The sequence below is a fragment of the Festucalex cinctus genome, chromosome 5, assembly GCF_051991245.1.
Source record: "Festucalex cinctus isolate MCC-2025b chromosome 5, RoL_Fcin_1.0, whole genome shotgun sequence".
Taxonomy (NCBI): Eukaryota; Metazoa; Chordata; class Actinopteri; order Syngnathiformes; family Syngnathidae; genus Festucalex; species Festucalex cinctus.
This window is the reverse complement of record NC_135415.1, coordinates 26,060,396-26,075,146: the sequence shown is the minus strand read 5'-3', so window position 1 is coordinate 26,075,146 and position 14,751 is coordinate 26,060,396. Positions and strand designations below refer to the sequence as shown.

The 14,751-nt window shown below is 37.7% G+C and overlaps 1 protein-coding gene across 2 annotated transcripts in view; it reads right to left on the bottom strand.

Moving 5' to 3' along the window:
• Positions 1-14,626, bottom strand: part of loxl2b (lysyl oxidase-like 2b) — a 32,037-nt gene extending 17,411 nt beyond the window's left edge. The window contains exons 1-4 of one of the 2 annotated variants that reach the window (XM_077521424.1): positions 14,109-14,626; positions 12,362-12,703; positions 11,867-12,042; positions 398-609 (exon numbers count right to left, since the gene is read on the bottom strand). In XM_077521424.1, the coding sequence (XP_077377550.1) occupies positions 398-609; positions 11,867-12,042; positions 12,362-12,692 (719 nt within the window). In that variant the 5' untranslated portion in view covers positions 12,693-12,703; positions 14,109-14,626. Of the gene's footprint in view, positions 1-397; positions 610-2,211; positions 2,224-11,866; positions 12,043-12,361; positions 12,704-14,108 lie in introns of those variants that run through there. The other variant, XM_077521425.1, reaches the window with a different exon arrangement.
• Positions 14,627-14,751: the final 125 nt, after the last annotated feature.

Sequence of the window (14,751 nt, the reverse complement as noted above, 5' to 3'; positions counted from 1 at the left end):
TTCTCTAGGTGAGTTGTACAGGTTATAGGTCACGATAGGTCACAATTACCAGATCAGTGGACTAGTGGTAGCGTGTACCCTGACACTGGGAGGTTGTCAAGTCAAGTCAAGTCAAGTCACCTTTATTTATATCGTGCTTTGGGTTCAATCCATGGCTGCTCACCTCTCCCTCAAGGGATGGGTCAAATATGTAGAGAAAGAATTTCACCCCACTTAGGTGGATGTGACAATCAGTGGTACATAAATAAATAAATAAATACATAAATAAATTATGGTGGATGTCTGGCGGTCGTTTTCTCACAAAACAACAGTATACTGTATTTCAAAAACGTGAATTCTTTTCGAGATCTTACACCTACGCTAGACTTGGAATGCAACACGTACAGTAAATACTCACTTGTAGACTCTGGCGTTGTATTTCCTCTCCCCAGGGAAGCCAAACATGCCACAGATGACTCTGCTGTTAAACTGGGTCCACTCCGTGTTACAGATCTGCTTCCATTTGCCGCCATCCTTGACTTCCACGTAGCCCTCTGTCACAGGGATTCGCTTGCGTAAGGATGACAAGATGGCTCGAATGCGCACATCCTCGACTTGAATATCGAGGTTCTGCAAAAGGAAAATGAAACACGCGTAAAAGATGGAATTTCGACAAATTTAAAGTATTCTTGCTACCTCAATACCACACAAATTATATTACGTTGTTTGTTCAACCATGAACACTGCAGGCTCAAAGAGAGTAAGCACATTTTTAACACTTTAGATACAGTACATCAAATAATAACTAAAAGAAGTTTCTAAAAACTGTCATTTTCTTCCAAGTCCAACACAATGCCAAAAATGTGGGAACTACAAATCACCAGTCTCTGTCCTCTGCTACAGTATTTCCTGCCAAACGTAACTGCATTTGTCCAACAAAATCCACAGTGCAAAGAGGTTGCGCAAAGTAGTATGATTGAGAAGAAGTCCTGTATCACAAAGATGGCACATGACATGATGTCTTGTGACTGTTTTTACCAAACGCACAATACATGAGTTAAACAAACATTTTTGTGAGCCAAGAAAGACACCAATGGATGCTTAAAATTGAAGCTACGGTTGCAAAACATAAGCAACTAAAATGCATCTTTTCAAGGGGTCAACAACATCACTGCCAAACCTCACACTGGGTGTAGAAATGTTTGCACTCATTGACATTTCATTCTAAAGGATGGCTCATGTCCACTACAAGGTTATTATAGTTAACTAAAACTAACAAAATAACTAGAACTAAAACTGAGAAGAAGAAGAAGAGGAAGAGGAAGAAGAAGAAAAAGAAGAAGACGAAAAAAGAAGAAGAAGAAGAAGAAGAAGACGAAAAAAGAAGAAGAAGAAGAAGAAGAAGAAGACGAAAAAAGAAGAAGAAGAAGAAGAAGAAGAAGAAGAAGAAGAAGAAGAAGACGAAAAAAGAAGAAGAAGAAGAAGAAGAAGAAGAAGAAGAAGAAGAAGAAGACGAAAAAAGAAGAAGAAGAAGAAGACGAAAAAGGAAGAAGAAGAAGAAGAAGACGAAAAAGGAAGAAGAAGAAGAAGAAGAAGAAGAAGAAGAAGAAGAAGAAGAAGAAAGAAGAAGAAGAAGAAGACGAAAAAAGAAGAAGAAGAAGAAGAAGAAGACGAAAAAAGAAGAAGAAAAAAGAAGAAGAAGAAGAAGAAGAAGAAGAAGAAGACATTTTCGTCCAAAATTTTCAGCCAACACGTTCGGCTGGCCCCGTTTGCGACACGCCACCCCCTGCTCTGTGATTGGCTGGAGGGGTGTAAACACTGTCTTTCCACAGAAACGTCCCGCTGTTTACAAAACAAACACAAAAACGGCAAAATACAGCCGGGGGTTCGGACAAAATCACCACCAAACTTTAACATAAGCCCAGATGTGTAGACGAGAAAAAGTAAAAGTGTGTACATCCTGTATTTAAAAAGTGCATTTTCCTGAGTGAAACCTGCAGACTGGGCCTGCAAAGTTGCGTTGATCACGTGTTTGAGATCATGTGACCATTCACAATGGCAACCTCGAGCGGAGGAGCTGTATGTTTTGCTACTCCCACGAAAAAGAAGACAAATGAGGGCTGCTTCTCATGAAATGTGGCTGTAAGCTGGAAAATGTACAAGTAGCAGCGCACCGCATGTAGAGCCGATGATGCCCGAGTGCCGAAATTATCAAACATATTTAATACTCACGCTCAAAGTGTGCCCACAAATGTGTGTGGTGTGGATAGCGACATACCGAAGCGCGGATGTGCGCGCTGGGCTTTAAAGTGGCGTGAGAAAGCCGGGCCCCAAAACTTTCTGAAGCTTTGTTGTATTTTCAAAAGGTTAGTTATCATTGGAAATAAATGTTGCTTAACACAGAAACTTAGGATATAATAAATCGTTTTTAATTAATTCCATTGTTTAGAGAATGCTGCACACTAAAAACAGAGAGGGAAAAAAAAGGCAAGAATGAAAAAATACTGCACAAGTAATTCAAATAGATAGTAAAAGAATAAATCCAGCACAACAAAGAAGTTTCAAGTCAACGAAATTGATGAAATTAGCCTTGAAAGTGACAGAAAATCAACCGTATGAGCCATGTCTGTTTGAGTTACATCACAAGCAAAGCAGCGGCGATGTGTGTGACTTTGATCTTTTTGATGGCGATTTGTCAACTAAACATTGGGAAATGTTCAACAATAAGCAGCCTGCATGTGATTAATTAACCAAGAAATGAAAGCAGTTCAAAGGGTTTTCTGGTTGTACGATTGTTGAGTGACAACTACGGGCACACAGTGACACATTTAAACGCATTTAAACCAGTGGTGTCCAAACTACGGCCCGGCGGCCATTTGCGGCCCACCGTCCATTTTTCAGTGGCCCGCGACATATGCTAAAAATGGCATTTGACTCAGTTCAAATAAAATAAAACAAAAATGTTTGGAGATGGTCAAAGTAAGAAGGGAGGGTATCGAAAAACAGGTGCCATTAAAAGGTTATTTTAGTTAACGAAAGGCTTTTAAAAAAAATGAAAACTAACAAACATGTTTTACAAAACTTAACTAAAACTAACTATAATTATAGCAACCATGTCCTTCGTTTTAGTCTTTGGTAATTAATTTAACGCATGAGGATTTGGGGGTGATTTTAAATGTGATTTTTAGTAGATTTATTTTGATATAAACCGGAATAATGACGTTTGAAAGTATGTCACACAGAAGTGACGTCATCTAGCAGCAGCCAATAGAAAAGCACCTTCAGATGACGTTGCTCCCATGGTGTTTTTTAAATATTGCGCACAAGTAATACACCTAAAAAAAAACAACTAATACTAATACTGAAACTAACAAACTAAACTAAAAAAAACTAAGCATTTTTTTAAAGAACTAAAGTAATAAAAACTAACAGAACCACCCTGAAAACTAATAAAAACTTATTAAAATGAAAAAAATCCAAAACTATAATAACCCTCCTGTCATATTACAAATAAATTGGTTTATATACTGTAGAATTTTTCTAAATATGCACAAAAAGACAAATTATTTGTACAATTTTTAGGACTAAACGCAATTTCTCTTCATAACATTTGTGGCCCTTGCGTCCTTCTGATTTTCTGTATGTGGCCCTCAAATAAAAAAGTTTGGACACCCCTAATTTAAACGGTACAAAGGTAAATGTGATGAGGGTTAATTAGTATATTTATTAGCAAATTCCCGATTAAAGTTACTCTCATCAAATTATTATTTATTATTACTCTCATGATCAAATTATTATTAAAATCCTGCTTTTAGAAATGACTTTAATTTGAATTCTTTGTGCATCTTGGGTAAGATGTTTTTTTTGTTTTTTTTCAAAAGCCAAGGAAATCAGACACTTCTCACGTGCTCTCTCACCCTGAAAATGTGAGACATTCAGCTACCAAAAAAAAAAAAAAAAAAAAAATTGCAAACATGTGTGTCTTGTTTTGTTGCAGCACTCTCGAGGGACAGAGTCCTTTCCTGTGTCTTGTTTTGGGGGAAAGTAGCACAGATGGAAAAGCCATTTGTGGGATGACATGTAAAAAAAAAAGAGGTGAATGAACCTCCATCTTGCAATACAATATAGCAGTGCAAAACTATACACCAATACTGTAGATGCTATGACGATCTAAGCTAGCATACAACCACCTCTCTCTCTCTCTATATATATATATATATATATATATATATATATATATATATATATATATATATATATATATATATATATATATATATATATATATATATATATATATATATATATATGAAATAAAATAAGCCACAGACTTGCACAAGCCCAACTAACAGTAGATCTGTAAGTGGAAAAAAAAAAAAAAAAAAAAAATGACGTTACTGAATGCTTTCCTGCTTATTTAATACCACAGCTTTGACAGCTTGCGGGTGATGAGATATCCAAAACACAAATGACTACTTCTGGCTATGATTGTGAAAATAATGATTGATAATGATTTAAAAAAAAAAAAAAAAAAAAAAAAAAAAAAAAAAAAAAAAAAAGTAAGTTACTCAATATAACCTTGCCAGCAAGATAAATTGTCGCGGTATTTGTGAGTTCACAAACTGCGGCGAATACATCTAGTATAGGGATGCCGAATGCCGATATTTGGAATTTTGACAAATATTGGCATCGGCCATGTTTTTTTTTTTATCTGAAGGCCGATAAAGCTGGTATCTCGCTGAGCAGTAAATACTTGCAAATGTAGCGAATTTGGGGTTTTCATCAGGAATTGTAAGATGTTCACGGACAGTTTTTACTTGTAAACACATTTGGAACATATTCAGACAATTTTTCACTGCAAAGATCTTTTCAAACGTTTTACGAACCCGAATAAAAACCCCAAATGAGCTACATTTGCATGCATTTGTCACTCAGTGAGATGTAGGGAACTTTTCATTTAGGGATCTATTTAAATTTCCACTTTATAAAAACTAGGAACTCCCTACACGTTTTAATTTAATAAATATAAAAAATAAAAAAAATAAATCAAGAAATTATGTTGACATTTTATTAAAAGAATATTTATAGTAGAAATCTTTAAGGATCTATTTATTTGCTTTTTAATTTTTATTTATGTATTTTTAATTTAGCCCAACACATGCTAATGACCCTGGAAGCTCCCTGCAATTGTTATATATATTTTTTTTAAACAAATGTGTCAATATAGTTTAAAAAAAAAAGAAGAAGTTTTTTTTCCCGTATTTTTTCTAGCTTACAGCAAATGAGTATCGGCATGAAATATCGGTTATCGGCCTCCTTGACTACTAATAATCTGTATCGGTATCGGCCTCTAACTTGCTTTTTTTTTTTTTTGTTTAAGAAATAAAGATAATTTTGCCAAGACTTGATAAATGAGGCTTCAATAAACTACACTCGACTCACTTTATTAAGCTTAAAAGAAAATCTCTACAGCAACACTAGAAAAAAACCCATATTAAAACAATGTTTTTTTTCTGTCTGCATAGTTAATGTTGAACCCTACAAAACAGATTTACAATTAGCAGTGTCGTAATCCAAATGAAACATTTTTCAACGTCACATACGGTGAGAGAGTTAGCCCACAGTCGCATTTCTCCTAGAAAATGTGTTTTTCATTATAACTGAGGTCAATAAGAGGTTTCAAGTGTCAAAATTTGCTAAGTCACCAAGCGATCTCTTCCCTCACTTCAGCTTTTATAGTTACACATTTACTGACACATTTGTCTCACAGAGTCCACAGGTGGAAAAAGTACAGCTACAGACAATATTTTTTAGATTACAGCACACATGGTAGTTTTTTATTGGTGAGTACAACCCTGTATTTTCACGTTAGAAGAAGCTTTAGCTGACGTTTTGGGTCGTTACTTTCAGTCACTGCCACATATACAGGCTATAATGTTCTCATGCATTACAGCAACACAGCAGCCCAAAAAATATTTTCGGTCTCAACATTTCGACTGTGATGTACTTTCAGTACATACCTCTCCTCCAGCACGTGAACATTTGCCAGCAAAAACAACACACAGTTTAGGAACACGTGTTTCTAATAGAGGCCTTCAACAGCTCTCAAAAAAATGGCAGAAATCACCTCACATGCAGAAGAAAAGGCATGCAAAGACTCAAACATACTGTAAATGCCTTTCATTTACTTGTATTGTAAATAGGTGCATTTATGTACTTTAGACATTATTAAAAAAAAAATAGGAAGGAGATTTAAAGATTAGTGAATTATTTTAAGGAAGAAAAATGTGTATTTTTAAACTGTATTTATGTATTATTCACGGATCTAGTCAATGCAATACAAACTATTTTACAGTTCCAAAATGTCCTAGTTTGCAGCGCCCTGTTCAAAAAATTCATTCGTTCACAAAGTGGAAACAGATGTTTCCCCAAAGCCTTGACAAACAGTTGAACTAGAACGTATTCGAAACAATGCCTGAATGGAAATTGTTCTTGAGTGACATATGAAGCTACAGCAACAATACCTTCTGTAAAAGAATATTGCATATCTGGTTTTATGAAACAATGTTGTCATTTTCCATGTATTGCGGTATGACTTTTTATAATCTCTATTTTGTTCCCAATACCGCATCTCATAGTGAAGTGTGATTCAAAGTATATTTTGAATTACTGCTAGTTCTTATTACGCAAAGGAGGGTTTGAGCATGGAGTAAGAAAGAGCCAAAACAAGGTATAGCTTGAGATTATGGAGATTATGTCCCCCGCCTACTGCCCAGAGCCAGCTGAGATAGGCGCCAGCACCCCCTGCGACCCTTGTGAGGAATAAGCGGTCAAGAAATTGGATGGATGGATATTTCAAAACGTCACACACTTAACGCACCATGCCATCGCATCTCATCTCCTTTGATTGACTGTTGATCAGTTCAGGTTGCGCCAGGCCTCTCACTCTAAGTTAGCTTGGATAAGCTCAAGCGTTTCAGTCACCCTGAACAAGATAAGCAGTGCAGAAATATGATCGACGTACTACTCTGCTATGCTTTCAAGTATTCGACCGGGCATCTGTTTGCCTGCCTGCAAGCAAATGTCGAAGACAAAGCTCAGTATGGGTCAGAGCAAGGTATGAGAGAACAAGAAGATTTTTATGATACTCAGCTCAAAAGCAGCACATAATGGTTTAGGATTGATCCCTGGAAATGGTAGCACACAAAAGACAATATTACGCAATATGAGTCCTCAAAGCGAGGATTTAGCACAAATTCATAATGCGATATACTTGGAATCAGCTCTTTGAAGTGTTTCTTTTGGATGTGAGCATACTTTAAGGTATCGCATACCAGTTATGAGCTCCATGGCTCACAAGTCGAAGACCAGGGTTCCCTACACCGGAGTTAAAAGCAGCAACAAAAGCATTTCTTGTTGCCCTCGTCAGCTTAGCTCCTAAAATTTCCACCTGTTTGTTTAGGGTGACTTTATATAAATGTGCTCTCCAGCTTGAGAAACCTTGGGGTCATATTTGATCAGGCCATGAACGTATTAAAACTGCAGCCAGTTACTGCTTTCTTCAGTTCCAAAATATACCAAAACTTACATGTTATCTCATTCTGAACTCACAAGGACCATTCAGGTTTTTCGATTTCGATTTATTTGAGTATGTGAGTGACCTAAAAAAGTGCTATAGAAATTAGATGTATTATTATTATTATTATTATTATGAAGTATTTAATGAATAAACTGTGTTGAGATCTCAAATATTGGTTTAATGTGGAAAAAATATGCTATGATGATGACCAAAATACAAATGTGGCCAACAGTATGTTATGGTCACACAAATTCCTAGCAGTAGTTATACCAATGTGTCAATGTTACGCTTAAAACCATAATTTTAAAATTGTTAAATATTGATGCTTGAACATAGAAATCACGGATTGTTCTTCAAATGAACATTCTGCCTTATGGGAAATGATTTAGCCAATGGTGAGCCAAGCAATTCTCAAGTTTAAGATAAGATGAATACCAATTAAAAACCTCTGTATGAAGTTTGTCATTTCTGGAATGAAAACGTTTTGTAAATAAAATAATAACCATGTGCCAATGCAATTGAACAATTACTGTGCAGTTGTGACGTCTGAAAAAGCAATTTACAGCTCAACCTGGATGTAGTTGGAAGTTCGCAGGGAGTAATGTGGAATATTTGAATTTACGGTCATGAAGGTGGGGGGGGGGAAATGACCTAAGAGGAAAATGTGAGTTATATATTAGCCATGAGGTGACTCGGTGTAATTTTCTTATGAAGTGTGTGTGCATGAGAGTTGTTGGAAGATGAGAAAAGCTGCAGCCAAACAAAATAAAGTCATAATTCTAATGTGATGGCCCGGCTATTCTTCAATCGTGTTTTCTGTTCTCAACAAATGCAACAAAACAACAGCTGCGCTGTTTAAGACAAATTGACCCTTATTATCGTTAAGATTAGTATTTCTTGCTCAACATTAGCGACAAAAAGGCTTTCAGAAATGAGTTTTTAATTATATACATACTTTAGGTAAATCATAAAGCGAACTCTCACAAATATTCTACAACTAATTACCGTATTTTCCGCACTATAAGGCGCACCTAAAAGCCTTCAATTTTTTCAAAAGCTGACCATGCGCCTTATAATCCGGTGTGCCTTATATATGGATCAATATTGAGCCGCAACAGGTTTCGCTGTCAAGACGCTATCGGTGACCCTGCACGATCGTGACGCGCATGCGCAGAAGATCCCGCCATCTTGGATCGCTAGCTAATACTAATACTTTAGCTCAGAGATAATAATGAAACAGCTGTTTTTCATTTTAAGTGAATAGAGTTGTCAGAAAGCTGGTTTGTAATCTATTAATAAAGTTTGACTGACCTATCTTGACTGTTTTGTTGACATTCCCTTTAGCGCAGCACCATCTAATGGATGCATAACGTAACCCCAGCCTCTACTGTAGCGCCTTATATATGGAAAAAAAAGTTTGAAAATATGTCATTCATTGAAGGTGCGCCTTATAATGCGGTGCGCCTTATATATGGAAACACGGTAAATGAATTTGTCTGCTTGAGCTGCATACAAGCGGGCACTGCCAAGCCCATTTTATAAGCTTCAGAATTTAAACATGTTGAAAATGTTTAAAAATAGAATGGAATGCAAGCTTACGAATGCAGGTCAGACCTCAGAACATTTCCAGTGGCCAATTCAAGTGTAATGTTGAAACAGCAACACAAATACACATGGATAGAAAGATAAATATTTCAGAAAGTCCGGGTTCAGTAAAAACACTGGGTGTCAGTTGTTTACCGTTTAGCTTGCTGTGACAAACACGTCAAATATATTCCAGTGGAAACCATTGCAATGCAGCATAATAGCCAATTCTAACAAATGTTCAAGATTCAACACCACCTATTCAGTTTCAAAAGCGCAAGATGGCAAACAACTTAGAGAGATTTCTTTTCTTTTTGACTACCTTGATGGGCATCACACTGACGCTAGCACCACTTTGGAAGGCGGCGGCTCCTCAACATGTTCTCGGAGCACACTAATGATCCAATCGCACAAAAACTCCAACTATATGTAATCGTTGTCACCATTACACATCAGTCAGTGTGTCTGGGTCGGTCATCGGGATACCGCTTCCAGATGATAACGCAATGTGTATGCAATGTGGCATGTGGTCCAGATGTGTTTTCGAATGGAAACGCTGAATCAGACTTTCACCACAAGGCTCAACTTCAGACATCTAGACCTCTGGGAAACCATTCCATCAACTTGTGCACATTTCAGATAGATGCATTTACACCTACAATTCATTATAAAAAAGATCATAACTCCCACTGCAGTAAACAAAGTATAATAGTCCAAACAGGAAGAATAAAATAATAGCAATAACATGAGAAGCCCAAGATCCGGTCGGTCCTTGCTCAGTTATCCAAGCAAGTGCACTTTTCTCATAACATTGGAATGTGAATTCATGAGGCTTGCACAGTGAACAAAAAGATAACGCTGAGTTTGGTAATAACTTTCATGCTTATTGTCCAAGCCCAGAAATCAGCAAGACCTTAAAAATGTCATTCCAGCCAACTTTGACAGTTACAAGTGCCAACACCTAACAATTACCAGTTAAATATTACTCTCACAGACACACACTCACTGAATGATGTGGAAATTACTATTATTAAACCAGAGAGTCGGGGTGTGCTATTGACCTCAAGTGTGCAGAGCTGTTTAAAGCCAAGTAATGATGACCTGTGCATGTATTTTACTCTTCCAAATGAGTCCATTCATTTTAAGGGAGTTCTGTCCCAAGTTTCCTTGCCAAACCGATGGAAATATTTACTTAATTCTTATCTCAAGTCTCAACTTAACTAATTGGCTATCCAGTCAAGGTCTGGTTTTTCTCAACAATTTTCACTGTATTTTTTGTATACTTGTTGAGCCTTCAAATTTGTCTGTATTGTTTTATAGTCTGTATTTTAGGCCGTGATAAAGTATGAGTTCATATTTGTGAGTGGTAGTAGCGGGGCTAAAGCTATGGAGATTTGATGTACGTTGTTGTACATTTAATACTTGGATGTAAATCATTTGCAAATTGCAATCAATGGAAATGTTACATTCTGAGCCAATTAAATGTCTGCCAACTTTACAATGTTTGTAAAGGTTGAATACTTTTTGGTTTCACACACTTTCAAATTTCACCAATTCCAAAGAAGTTGGGATGCTGTGTAAATTGTAAATAAAAACAATATAGTGATTTGCAAAAAAAAAAAAAAAAAAAAAAAGCACAACCGTTATTCAATTGACTATACTACAAAGAAAATATATTTAAAAATATATATATATTAAAAAAAAAAAAGCTGTGACAGGGGCATATTTACTACTGTGTTACATCACTGCTTAAGAATTTTCGAGGATGCTAATTTGCAGATCATAATTCGCCACACATTTTCTATGGGAGACGGGTCAGGACTGCTGGCAGGCCAGTCTCGTACTCACAGTCTTACTGTGAAGTCATGCCAGGGCTCTACTCTAACTGAGTTCGGGCACAGAGAAGCTTGTTATTGATACAGACTATATGGTTTCACGTTCTGTGGGGGACGTTTCTGCGGAAAGACGGTGTTTATACCTCTCCAGCCAATCGGCAATCGCAGAGCGGGGGGTGGCGTGTCGCAAACGGGGCCGGCGAATTTGTCGGCTGCGTGACATCACTCCCGCGGCAACTTGACAGCACGCACGGATTGTTATTTATTTTATTTTTTTTCACTCACTCACTCACTCACTCACTCACAGAAGCTTACATGTGTGAACGAGTGAGTGAAAAAATAAATAAATAATAACAATCCGTGCGTGCTGTCAAGTTGCCGCGGGAGTGATGTCACACAACTGACAAATTCGCCCGGCCCCGTTTGCGACACGCCAGCCCCCCCCCACCCCCGCTCTACGATTGGCTGGAAGGGTATAAACACTGTCTTTCCACAGAAATGTGCCGCTGTTGACAAAACAAACACAAACGGGCAAAATACAGGCTGGGGGTGTGGGGGTTTAGGGAAAAAATCACCACCAGACATTAAGAGAAACCCAGAGCTGTAAATTGAGAAGTTGTTTGCTTAATTCATGTATTTAAAAAGTGCCTTTTCCTGAGTCAAAACGGCAGACCGGGCCTTTAATTGTTTTGTACTTTGTAGCTTTGTAGAGTATTCAATTGAATATAGTTTGAACAGGATTTGCAAATCATTATATTCACGTACAGCACCACACTTTGGAAGTAGGATTTGTAAATCTCCAAGTTACCATAAAAGGAGGTTCTTAAGCAAGACTGGTGCAACAACGTTATACTCAACAAAGTGTGATTAAATTATGCTCACGCTGTACCTCCACGTGGTTGGGAAGAATGTTGATAAATTTAAATCCGGGGATCCTCTTGTCGCTGCACATCACGCCGACATCTTCACTGTGCTTACAGTCCGAAACGCCAATTCCATTGGAAGGACACAGCGCCAAAGTCTTTTCTTTGCCAGTGCAGTGAAGATTGTCAAACCAGATGGGTCCTGATGGGGGGAAAAAAATGATTAATCATCAGTGCCACATGGTGGTAGTTGTGAAATCAACAAAGGAAAAATCGACTTAAGGTGTTCTATGAAAATGACGGAAAACTGGCCACAAACCAAATTTCAGATACCAATGAAACTAAAGAAGAAAAAAAATCAAGAAAAAATAGGGGGCATCATATTTTTCTCCTCATTACTTAGTTTGTTGAGATTTATACTTATTTCATGAATGCATAAAAACATGCAACGGTTGCTTGAGGCAAGAAGTGAAGAAGCGTGAATATATTCCACAGTCTCAAATAAGTGCAACATCAAATACCTTCTCCTTTCCCATATTTAGCCGACGGTGACCATGAAACCGCTTCCACATAGCCCAGCTCCCGGCACACCACCTGTGCAGCGTGGATCGTAAAGTCGTCATCACAGACGGTTCCCCATTGGCTGTTGTAGAAAACCTCTACACGGCCCTCGTTGTGTTTCCTCTTATCTCCCGACAGCCTGAGTTGAATTCTGGGAGTGTCGGGCGCTAGCTGGGGAGCAGAGTAATGCTCCTGTTCTGGCTCCGGGTAGACAAGGTGCTCGTACTGGGCCACAACGAGCTCCAGTGGCACTAATAGGCTGCAGCAGAACATGTACTGGATGAGCAACATTTTGGTCAGACCTGAAGAGGAAGAGGAGATCATTCACTTGATAGTTGAAGACAGTTACATAAGAGGAAAACATTCTAAACGATACTCAAAACAGACTTGCATGCAGGTTGTTTGAGTGAGAGCATTTTACTCTTCGTTTAGATACACTACTGCTGCCATGATATAATGAAGATCTTAGTAACCTTGAGGATGAGGAAAATGACTCAGGATGTACAGTATTATAAAGTTGAAGAACATGAAATCATCAACACAAGCATTTTTTTTCAAGATACAGTTTTTAACTCTTTGACCGCTAAAAACGTTTAATAACGATTAGTAAAATCACGATGTATGCTGCCGTAAACGTTAAATCACGTCAACTATGTTTTGTTTTTTTTCCCCAATCAATCGACAGTACAACATCTAAGTGCAGCGCTGCCTGGTCAATGAGTTGTGAAATCAAAAAACACGCACTACTTATGACCAGCAGATGGCAGCATTGTATCTCTTTTCAATGGGGTTGTTTTATTGATAGATATGAAATGTGCTGAAAGTCATCACCAAAAAAAAAAAAAAAAACTTAAAGAGGACAATACATCATCTCAAAGTCAAATACTTACATAACCAAAAGTTCACAATTAGACAAAAAAAAAAAACTGCAAAGGAATGTTACAACAACTATTATGTCAATTCCTCATATTTCAGATATCATTCAATTGAGTTAAAACCTTCACCAGCTGCATTCTAAAAGAGAATGTGTACATAAATCTTCCAGCAAGGTTTCTACACTTCACTTGCATTACATTACATTTCAATGAGTTTGAAACATTATGAGCAAAACATGACCCCGTTGACTCTGCGTGCAGAGTCCTCTTTAGAGCACAAAAGGCCACAAAAATTCTTGAAACTCAAATGCTGAAATGATACCAACAACAGCATCAGGAGATTCATACAGAAACACATGAACACAACTTCTTCTTTTTTTACATTATCATGAAGCACTTCTGTGTTTAATTAAGGTTAGGAGGTCTACACCCTACTTCTTTTTTACCTGCATGACACAAATCCCACCTAATTCTAGAAGAGTCAAATGTCAACGTCACAATTGTCAACTGTTCGTTTGCATTACTGTGAATGTTAATACACAGCTCGATTTAAACCTCTTTTAAAAAATTTTTTTTAAAAAAAGTCTTTTGAGGAGCAAAAGGTAATTAGTAATTACCCACATTGGTCTCGCAAATAAGAAGTTGACTTACTAGTTATTAAAATAATTTGATTTCTTAACTATTCCAGAAGATGTGTCACAAGTTTTTTCGGTATTACGGTTTAGTTAAGCTCTAACTCGGAGATGTTAAGACGCTAAAATCGCAATCATAGTTACACAATGTCGACTGCATCATTACTGAGATTTCTACTTCAACACTCAAGTCAACTTACTTTTGCTTCTTGTCCGCGAACAGTCCAAGTTGAGCAGGCTGTGGTAAGAGGGAAGCCCTGTGAGAACAAAATCAGTCACAAGCCTCGTCGACTTCCAGAACACGTTCACTCCCTGATGTGAATTACAGGCTTTGGACCGGACCCGTACGCCCACTGACACCCATCTTTACAATGACATCACTGGAGATGGCCCGAGACGTGGAAACACGCACGAATGCAGAGAGAGTCGAGTCAGTGAACGCAGCGATGCTGCTTTCAAATGCTGTCGGGAAACTACAAACGCCCTATCGCAGGAAACCGGAGTAAAATAGTTCACAACAGCTGTACTGTCTGCAGCAAAATATGCTTAAACCAACCGATTAAATAATTCATATATATATGTAAAGGCTCCGTATGACGTCGTTAATCGATGGAAACAAGAAGAAAGTACATTGCGTCTACGTTACTGCTCGATACGGTAACGACATATGTTCTGGTTTGTTCAGCATAGTGCATTAAAAAAAAAAAAACACTTTTATTACAGCTTTTATTGTGGATGCTTGTCGCCATGTAATAACGCTTCGGGGATAGATGGGGGGGGGGGGGGGGGGAGAGAGAGAACTGGATGAGGTATGGGGGGGGGGGGGGGGGGGAGAGAACTGGA